The sequence below is a fragment of the Xenopus tropicalis genome, chromosome 10 (assembly GCF_000004195.4).
Source record: "Xenopus tropicalis strain Nigerian chromosome 10, UCB_Xtro_10.0, whole genome shotgun sequence".
Taxonomy (NCBI): Eukaryota; Metazoa; Chordata; class Amphibia; order Anura; family Pipidae; genus Xenopus; species Xenopus tropicalis.
The window spans coordinates 44,258,986-44,269,893 of NC_030686.2; the positions used below are offsets into that span (position 1 = coordinate 44,258,986).

The window sequence follows — 10,908 nt, forward strand, 5'->3', positions numbered from 1 at the left end:
GATAATGTACCCCCTACTGTAAATGATAAGGATATTAGCAGTCACTGAGGGGTTCTGTGCCCCCCATATAAAGGCACAAGGCTGCAGGCTGAGTTATACAGGGAACTCTGAGTATCACTCATGTATTATAAGGGATAATGTACCCCCTACTGTAAATGATAAGGATATTAGCAGTCACTGAGGGGTTCTGTGCCCATATAAAGGCACAAGGCTGCAGGCTGAGCGTCACTGGGCACATGCAAGTTCAATAGTCAGACAGATCAGAGGAAATGTTTGTTTTATTTTATCCAAAAGCAGAAAAAACAAAATATATATATTTGCAAAGCTGCAGCACACAATTTCACCAGTAGGTGCCGCCAGTAGCCCTACAAACACAAAGCTGAAGCACTAGCACTGCCATCAGGTGGTCAGTATCTGCCTAATAACGATACATGCGCAGGGGCTGCCCAACCCTTTAGGAAGTGGCTTTTCTGGGAGTTCCAGGTAAGGACATTATGAAACAGAACTTTTGTACAACTGCAATGTTCTATATAATAGCAAAGCTTTCTGTGCACACACTGTTGTATTCACAAGTGGCAAGCACAGCTTTGTCTCAGCACATCTTATACTCCTAGCGCAGCCGGGACACGTGCTTCAAAGTAGGCCTGGCTTTAACCAAAACTAAGTCGCAAAGTTACCACTTTTGACACAAACATCATCGCAAATCGCCACGTGTGTGGCCACCTTTATACTAATAATGGGGAATAACCTAGGTGTCAGTACCCAAAAATGGTTCTGCATGACATTTAGCATGGGTCTCCATGTTCCCCTTTAATAGAGAGAAATTTCTTCCCAAAATAGACAATAGTAATGCAAACGAGGTGCATCATTAATTCTAAATTACTGGATCACACAACTATAACCCAAAGACTTCATTTGGGATCCCTGGTATAAACCCTCATAGTGTATTGGTTAAAGGGGACCTGTCCCCCAGACAGAAAAAGCTTTACAATTCAACATTAAACCCAAATTTCTTTATTTTATTAACACATCCACACCCATTGTAAAGGCATTTAAAAATCCCAGCTGTCCGTCGTATATAGCCTGCCCCGCCTCTATGCCTTAGGCTTTCCATTCAGCACTTCCTACATGCCCCTGCACTTCTCATATACCCCCTAGGGTAACAGGTCCCTTTTAACTGTTAGTATGGCGTAGATATTGATATTCAGAGACAACATGCAATCGGTTTTTATTTTTTATTTTCTGTGGTTTTTCAGTCATTTACCTTTTTCTAAAAGCAGCTCTCTGGACTGGAATTTCAGCAGCTATTTGGTTGCTAGGGTCTTGTTTATCTTAGCAACCAGGCAGTGGTTTGAATGAGAGACAGGAATATGAAAAGGAGAGGGGCTGAGTAGAAAGATAAGGAATAAAAAGTAACAATAATAATTAAATTGCAAGTTCAAAGAGCAATAGTTTTTTGGCTGCTGGAAAGCTGGGGGTAGAAGCCCCGGTGGGCCAGTCCGACCCTGGCTGAAATAAAAGCCACTTTTAACCTTAAAAGCCGTTTTGTGTCCTGACAATTGATCTTCAAAGCCACATATTGGGATGTAAAACTGCAGGGTGGCCCCGAAGGCAAAACATTTCCTGCAGGATCAACTGATAGCCTTCCTGCGGGTATGGCTAATAGTTACAGAGAAGCAAGTTGGGAATGGAGGTTACTGGCTCTATGCGGTGGTAGTTCTGTCTTCGGTAAGTGTTGGACTAGAACTGAGGGACAATTGTGGCAAAGTAAATATTAGGTGGGCGCAGGGGGGGGTAAGGTGCTGGCAGTGGGTGAGTGGGTGGACAACCAAGAGCTGATGTGGTCCCCAATCCAACAGGAAAATCAAACCTGCCCGATCAACACTGGATGATTTTTGGTAGAGGTTTTTTTTGGTGAGGTTTGTGAGGGGTCCCCATACATGGGCTGATAAGCTACCAAATTAGTCTAAAACACTGTGTATGGCCACCTTAACAGTGACTGGTGTAGCCCCATAGTCTTGGTCCCTAAACCAGATTTTGTGTAGATCTCCCTCCACCTAATTTCTCCCTCACTCCCACCATCCCTTAAGCTTCTTCCTAACACTCACATTCTCATAACCCATATGCTTTCTTTCCTTATTTATCCATATGTTTCTTTCTTTATTCATCCTTTTTCTTCTGCTTTCTTCCGATTGCCTACAGCCTGTGGAGGCCACACACGATGCCTTCTGGGACCAGTGCCTGACTCCTTCTCCTCAGTGCATATGTAGGAAATCTTTTGTGTGTCGGTGGCACTGGACATGCTCAGTGGGGCAGTTGAGACGCTAAGCTGGGGGTTGTTGGAAATCATCAAGTAGAAAACCAGGTTTGCCATAGAAGCTGAAGCTACAGGGCTGAGTTTTAAATTCTAAAGTACTGGCCCAGTGGCTGTGAGGGGCCTTGGGGTGGTACAGAGCCCCAAGACACGAGGTGCATCATTTATAACCTACTTCTTTATTATGCTTTAGTTCTCCTTTAACATCACATCCCAGTGTGCTGGGAGTTTGCTGTTCGGACTTTTCTATCCCAAGTTTGATTGCAAGTGTCTCAGTCTTCTTTCAGAAATAAGTAACTACCCTAAGGCTAATGCCCCATGGAGATATTAGGGGATTTCGGGAGATTAGTCGCCCATGGTAGCAGAGATTCATTGTGGGCAACTAATATCTCCGTCTTTGTATATATGATGTCATATTGGGCGTGGCCTCTTAATAATGGGTGCGGTTTAGTAAAATTAAAGAATTTGATTTGTTTGCCTTCCTCTTCTTCTGCCTCTTTCCAACCTTCAAAGAGAGAGTCACTGACCCAAACAGCCAAACAACTATTGCTCTGTGACGCTACAATATTATTATTGTTACTTTCTATTCAGGCCGTCACCTATTGATTTTACAGTCTTATTCCAACTATTGCCCAGTTGCTGGGGTAAATTGCACCGTAGCGACCAGATAGCTGCTGAAATTCCAAACTGGAGAGCTGCTGATCAAAAAGTTAAATAATGCAAAAACCATACAAAGACCAATTGCATTTTTTTTTCCCAGAATATCCCTGTCTAGATCACGCTAAATGTTGAACTAATCCTTTAATGCAAAAGTACTGTTTGCCTACTTAAAGCTCCTTTTGCTTTAGTGCTCCTTTCACGTGGGTTCTATATTTATAAACACGCCTAAGAAAACAGACAATTTTTGCTATTGTGAGAACCGACAGTGCAATTTGCCTTGAAATATGACCTGTCGTTTCCTTTTCCAAATAGGAGCTGGGGCTGTGTGCTACATGTATGGCATGTATCTGCCCTGCCCGGGGCAAGTACGGAGAGGGTAATCCCTCATGCTGAGTAAGGAGGAGCCAGCTTGCCGGCAGTTTCATAGTAGGGAGAAAACATGGGGCAATGAGCACAATGGGAAGACCGTGACGCAAGCAAACAATAAGGAGCATAAAGTGCCTGCTGTACGGAGAGGGGACATTGGGAAGAGGGAGCCAGTGGCACACCCAGTGTCCCATATCCAAGGTACAATGGCATCAGAAAATACAGGTAGGCTATCATAAATCCTATATTTATATATATATATATAATCACAATGGAAACCCAGAGTAATCGGTTACCTGATTGGGTGCATTAGTGTGGATATCCCAGACTAGGGGTAGCATCAGGGGCAGCAGCCTAAGGCACAACCATTTTTGGAAAAAAAGGGGGGGGGAGGGTGCAATTGCATAACAAAAAGTAAAATCACAATACCCGCTCCCTGTTTCTCTCCTTTTCTTCTGGAACTGGGGAGTGTTGCTGGTAGCACTGCCAGGCAGAGAGTAATTGGGTACATGGTGCCAGCCTTGCCGTGGGTGCCTATGATCCTTGGCTCTGGGTTCTCTATGGAGCTGGAAGTTGCACCAAGTAATTGCGTCTACATCCAGTACCTCCGTTTCCCACTGATTTGTTAGGATGAAGACACACAGAGCTACTAGTAGCAGCTACTTGTCGTGGCTACTAAAACAGACAGTGCTGATCATTTACTGATAATTGTCTCTACGTGTGTTTTAGCAGAGGCAATTCTCAGTATTGTCTATGGCGGGAGATTTTCTGTAGCCTTGAAAGAGTAGCTGCTACTAGTAGCCCAGTGTGTCTTCACCCTTACAGTACAAACAAGGCAAAGATTCAGCAGGGGGGAAATTCAGGAGGAAAGTGGTGCTAATGAGACAAAGTGGAGATAGATTTGTGGGATTTCCCACCATATTCACACACCTCTGTCTCCATTTCTGTGACTTTGTCTTTTAAACAGGTGACCTTTTTTTTGGAATTTCCGTAGCTCCTGCTAAACCTGTCAGTCTGCCATCAGGTAGCTCCCAGCTGTGCCTTCTAATAAGATTGTGCAGCCTATCAGAGAGGAGATTCCGTGCCCCTATACAAGGGCCAATATCAAATGCTTTATCACCTAAAATTTCAGTTCATTTTTCATCATGACTGCAATGAGTTAGATACATTAGGTGTTGTCTCCTGTTAAAGGGAAAGTAAACCCTTCTGGCAATGCCAGTGCACAGATCCTTTATCCCTCCTCCCTAACCACATCAGTTACACTAGTACCTTAACTATTGCCCATACAGCACATCAAAATATGCAGAGCCGCACCGCCAACCTTGTGACTTCCATTGCTATTACCAAGATTGAACAGAAGTGACACAGCTAATAGTGGGGCCAACACTGCCGAGCAGCTCAGTAGTTCAGGACATGCTATGGGGGAACAGATAAGTTGGGGGCAAGTATCAGTGACACGTTATGGAGGGGGCTGGGAGCTATGTACTGGTACCAGGAAGGCTCAACTTTCCCTTTAATTAACGATGTATACAGCGTATTCACTCAGAATGCTAATACTGCCTCATTCATTCAGCAAAAACTAGCAAAACAGTATAAATATGACGTAAAACATGTTGAAAACATGTTGGCAATAAGTTACTTTTTAATTTTATAAAATACACTAGTTTTCTTGTATATTAAAATGCTAATGATGTTATGCTAAAGTTAACAATAGGCCATTTATAACATATTACAGTTTACTAAAAACTATTCATTATACTCGGTGCCAATACCCAGGTCTCTGCGCCCTATGATTAGTCTCGCTGCTGTATATATAGATATAAAGCTATTAAGTGTGAGCAGAAAACAATATCTGCTGAAAGAGGATACTTAGAGCACAATTGGAAAGTATGAATCTCACCCATGGGGCAAATGACGGTATCATGGGGTGAAGTGACCTGCGCCAGCAAAGAGCAAGCCTGACGCACCTCCCCAGGCAACAGGGATTCTCTAGAAGGTGCAGGGAGGGTAAAAAGTACAATAAATGGGCACAATCCACTTTGGGTCCTGCCGTAGAATTGCTGTAGTCATTCATATGGGCAACTGTGGCACAGTCCACAAGGGGGCCCTGTACTTACTGCCTGCCCTATAACAAGTAGTAAGGGCTGATTTGTACCCCACACTGGGTTTTTGTATACAACACAAGGTTCCAAGTGCTGCTGGACTCTGGACAGAAGTGCTCATTAAATGAACATTATGGGGTGCACTTTTGCTCCCCTTTGTGCTTTCACTTCAGTCTCAGGCCAGTGTAACTTACCAAATTACACAGGAGGTGCCGAATTGTGGGTGGAAATATCCACAATGGGGTCGTTGTAGATGGACTTATTCCCAGAAGCTCCAGGGTCTTTTCCTGGGCTCAAGGTAGGTGTGAAAACTGTTATCTGATGCACCAAGGACCAGGCCCAGACCAGTCAAGTTCTTCCACTCCCATCTCCGCAAACCCCATCCATATGGACCTGGTTTTGTGCATGGGGGCATTATTGCTTTGAAACAGGAAAGATCTTTTTTTGCCAAGTAGAAATCATGTCACTGTCAAAGATGGTCACTGTATGTTTCACTGGAACCAAAGGCCCTAACCCCAACCATGGAAAACAGCCCCAGATCATAAGTCCTCTTCCATCTTTTACTATCAGCATAATGCATTTAGGCACAGTGTGTTTTCAGGGAATCTGCCAAACCCAAACTTTTCTACCAGATGGTAAAAAGCCATTTATTACTCCATAGGACGTCTTTCCACTGGTCTAGTGTCCAATGCCGTTCCCCTCGGCACTCTCAACTGACTTGATAGCTTCAATAGGACATGCTGTGTTTCTATTGAATTTCAGTCAGTCTTTCTACACAGAACATTCCATCTCTCGCTGCTCCTTCTTGGTGTATGGATGGAGCACTGGCAAATGAGAGGACCAACAGCCTCCCTTCTTCTTCCAGCCTTTGGCCCAAACTAAGGGAATAATGCTATTTGGCTACCTCTTGTGTACAGCCACATTTACCCATGGACCCTCAGTAATGCTTCTATGGATGGGTGCGGATGTTGCCCCAGCACAGCCTGACTATACGGATATCCTGCTCTCTAATGTCAGTCAGCTGGTCAGACTAAGCTCAGAGATTACCTGTGACGTTGCATAAAGTTACACCCGTTGTTTCCACACCATCCTTAAGTAAATACCTAAATTCATGAAAATACACTAATAGTTTGCTTTCATGTCACAAATGAAGTTAAGATCCACCGTCTGTCTGGAAAAGGAACTCGGTGACCTTAACCATTTTGCCTTTAATGGAAGATTGTGTGTTGAGCAGTATGTGCGTTGCCCTCTGAAAATGATTGATTTGGCCTTATGAAGCTGTGGCTCCCTAATGGTCCGTCAGGTTACTGGTTGCCCAGGAACTGCACTAAAGTGATCTGACAAACTGGCTCAGGGACCTTTAATCGGATCAGGGCAATTTTACCATCTGTGTATATGGCCAAGTTGTACTAATAGCGAGGATAGTTGGATATCAGGTAACTTTGCCCATGTGTAGCCGGTAATCTCGCTTTACACGCACATACATCATGAGGTAATATCCAACAGTATAACCAACAGACCATCTCTAGGGCTCCTGCATGAGTAGCACTGATCTCTCCCCAAAACAAGGTTCTATCCTGGAATATGATAGGACAGTACTTTGAGTGCCCTAATGAGACTGCAGCAGATTGGCTTGATGATACGTATGTTTGGCTGAATTGCACTTCATGTTGACCGTTTGGTTGGAATCCCTAAAGTTGGTTTTGTGTGACTATCCTGAAATGACCCTCTACAACAGGAACATTTATACAGGCAATGCAGTGCTCTGGAACCACCTGTCAGTGCTAGATTAGAAGATCAGGTTCTTATTGCCTCACCTCGACATGCTGTGTTCTTATGTGCGTTTGTATCTGTCTTCTCCTATCTAGGTGAACAAGCAACATGCAAAGACCAGTATATGGACCTTGATGCCCCTGGGAATAACCTTGAGCACTCATGGCTTCATCGTCACTGTGAGATACCCACAACTCTTCATCAACGAGCAAAGAAAACGGGGCGACTGTTCTCGGGGCTCTTTGGCTTGAATCTCATGTTCTTGGGAGGAACTGTGGTTAGCAGTGTGGCGCTGAGTAACAAGGCTGTGCCGGAAAGAGACTCGCAAAGCTTTCTGTGTATCCTCATGTTGCTCAGCTCAGTCTGGGCACTCTACCACCTGCTGTTCATCCGTAATCAAAATGGCGCAGTTCACCATGACCATCATGCGGGTGCAACGTGGCTAAAAGGTCAGTTGTGAGAGGAAACCCTTACATAGATGTGGTGTTTCTAACCATAATTTTTCCTTCTATCTCCTTCCCTATGTCTGATTCTCTCTGTCTCTCTGCAGCCTCCCTTGCTATTTTTGGGGTATGCAGCATCATCCTGTCCATCTTTGAGATTGGCCACGCCTTGCTCCTGCAGAACTGTGAAATTCTAATGGATATCGTCTTCTTCAGCATAGAGATAGTGTTTGTCAGCGTGCAGGTAATAAGAAACGGTTCCTACAAAAACACGCATGTAACTACGACAGCACCCAGGACGGCATGTAAAGTTGTGAGTTCTTAGCAGATAAAGAACAAAAAATCCAGCTAATAATGTTGTCTTTTCCACAGACCGTCCTCCTATGGGTTTCCTGCAAGGATTGTGTTCAGATGCATCACAGTGTTACCAGGTGAGTTTGATGGAACAGGAGAGCATGGAGTTAGAGAAGATAAAGACTATGGATGAGAGGCAGTAGGAAAAAGTAAGCAGAGATTGAGGGGATGATTAAGTTGGAGGAAAAAGACTGAGCAGAGGGTAGAAGTCTCTGCCTTTCTCGTACTGAGTCTGATGTAACCATTCCAGGTACGGCATCATGTTGACACTGGCCACAGATATTCTGCTATGGCTTACAGCTGTAATTGATGACTCTCTGGAGGAAGATCTGGAAATCTTACAATCAAACTCAACACAAGGTAGGCCATCCCACCTCAAACCCCACAGCTCTTGGCAATGGTTTCCTCCAACAATGCATCAATCCTAAAAATAATACTAAGTGGCTCAGTTTTTATGGTAACAGGAGGGGGAATGTATGTATAGAAGCCTCAGTGTATATAATCCCCAGGCTATCTTTCAAAGATAAATGCAAATAAAGTGATAACAAGCTCACCCTGTAAATTATGTGGTCCGTACCCTCCACCTCCAACACAAGACTTTAAAACAGTCCTGGCAATGTTACTGGGAAACACACTCACGAAAGACAAGTGGTTGTCCAGGTGCAGCCCCCTAAACCCGTAGCTTGAGGTATTCCTCCAACAATGCACCTAAAACAACTCCACCTCATCTTGCAAAGCCTCACTAAAACATTTGGTGGGCCAGTGCTGAGGCGCTTTACTCTTTAAAGAAACACAAACTCTCCAAAAGGTTAGGTTGAGAACTTCAACCTGTCTTCTCAGGTATTATGGTTCCACTAAGCATTTGTGAAGCTTGGTTGGAGTCTAAGAATGTTTACAAGATTCTTATTCTGGAATAAGTGTCACAGATGAGGTTTAATATTGAACTGGGGCTATGAAATTAAATGTGCAAAAAAGCAGTTTTGATGTAGTGTCCTCTCTTTACTCCTCAGATGAAAGCAACGAAATGGCACAATGTCAGTGCCCAACTTCCATGTGCTGGGGATTAAAGCAGGGCTATGTCACCATGTTCCCTTTCAATATTGAGTACAGCCTGATATGTGCCACATTGCTCTTTATTATGTGGAAGAATGTTGGAAGGAGAGAGAAGCTTCATTCCGATCCTCCTCGGCATACGTTCCAGCTGCGAGGAATAATATATGGACCCCTGATAGGGGGAGCTGCTCTTCTGGTTGGGATATCTGTCTTTGTCCAGTACCAGGTTGAGGCAACTTCTGGGATGGTGTCTATTCTATCATATCATATGTATTACGGCTACAAGATGATTATCCTGGCTCCCATGATTGTCTGCAGTGTTGTGGGTATCATTGCCCACAGCCTTCGAGAGAAGGAGAAGAAGGGTCAGAAGGAAACTGGCAGGAGTGACCAGGACTGGCTTCACATGGAAGATGTGGGAAGTGAAAACAAGAACACTGATTATAGCTCAGGGCAGTATCAAAGCAGCCAGGGGGATGAGAAAATACAAGGATACAGCCTGGCACAATTTGCACTAGACAATGAAAAGGAGAAGCTAGAACACAGGCAGGGGAACACCACAAAGAAGCACAACACCCACCAAGGCAAAATGAAGAATTACACCCGTAAATTAGATGTAACCCTGCTGTTTGTTTCAGCCGTGGGTCAGCTCGGCATCTCTTACTTTTCAATAATAGCCACAGTGGTCACCACTCCATGGACCATGTTGAGTGCCCTCAACTTCTCCAACTCACTGCTCCTAATTCTCCAGTATCTGTCTCAGACAATGTTCATTATTGAGAGCATGAGGAGTATCCATGAGGAAGAAAAAGAGAAACCCGGACACCATGAGGAATCACACCGTCGGATGTCTGTGCAAGAGATGCACAAAGCACCCCCTTCTTGTCTGGATGCTGGGCACCTAGGTCTAAGCCGAAGGGTGGTGAAGGAGATGGCAATGTTCCTGATGATCTGTAACATCATGGTAAATCAGAATTTCTAAACAGGTTTTTCTTTGGGTATGATTGGTCAAGGATGAATACACTAACACATTTTTATCTTGTTCCTGCAGTGCTGGATCTTGGGCGCCTTTGGAGCACATCCTTTGTATATGAACGGCTTGGAGCGGCAGCTTTACGGATCTGGCATATGGCTAGCCATCCTCAATATTGGCCTGCCGCTGTCGGTCTTCTACAGAATGCACAGTGTGGGAATCCTACTGGAAGTCTATCTCCATGCATGAGGCCACATTTCTCCCTGAGCCCCCATTCTACTGAGATACAGTGATTCTGGGATTTGTAAATAGGAGTCTGATAATAAAGAATAAATCATTTTTATTGTGTCATTTGCTGCTGAAGTCATTCAAGGAGTTGCATAAATAGGAGAACTACAAATAATGTCCATACTAGAGAAATGGGAAAGTGTGACTCTTGCACCACTTTCCTTTAGCCTTCCATGTTACAACAATAGAGAGAAATGTATCTGAAATAGAGACATATTTTCCATCTAGAAAGGAAGCTGGTCAGCCTTAAACTGAAGCATTGGAAGGGTGCAATTGCAGAGCATGGTGCCCCCAGACTGGTGCAGCCGGGCTCACAAAGTGATCCCCGCAGCTGCACTTCTTACCTACTATAACAGTAGAAAGTGTTACATGGCAGGCAATTTAAAGCCAAGAGTATTAAGCTGAATAAATAACATATATATCGATGCTTATTACCTACATTTTAGAGGTTTAGGCCAAACACGGCTCCAGGCATCATTAGATCTAGAACCCTAGCACAGAACCCATCTTGCCTAAAAAGGATGTGGGCAAGACATTCAGGAACACACGGGCAAACATTTACTGTATGTATTGAGCCAATAA

At 44.1% G+C, this 10,908-nt stretch overlaps 1 protein-coding gene across 2 annotated transcripts; it reads left to right on the forward strand.

Moving 5' to 3' along the window:
* Positions 1 to 391: 391 nt before the first annotated feature.
* Positions 392 to 10,774, forward strand: otop3 (otopetrin 3). 2 transcript variants are annotated; one of them, XM_012971513.3, is made up of 8 exons: positions 392 to 483; positions 3,287 to 3,565; positions 7,311 to 7,664; positions 7,766 to 7,902; positions 8,031 to 8,089; positions 8,263 to 8,372; positions 9,023 to 10,029; positions 10,117 to 10,774. In XM_012971513.3, exons 2-8 carry the CDS (start codon positions 3,361 to 3,363, stop codon positions 10,285 to 10,287), a joined length of 2,043 nt encoding a protein of 680 aa, XP_012826967.2. In that variant the 5' UTR covers positions 392 to 483; positions 3,287 to 3,360; the 3' UTR covers positions 10,288 to 10,774.
* Positions 10,775 to 10,908: the final 134 nt, after the last annotated feature.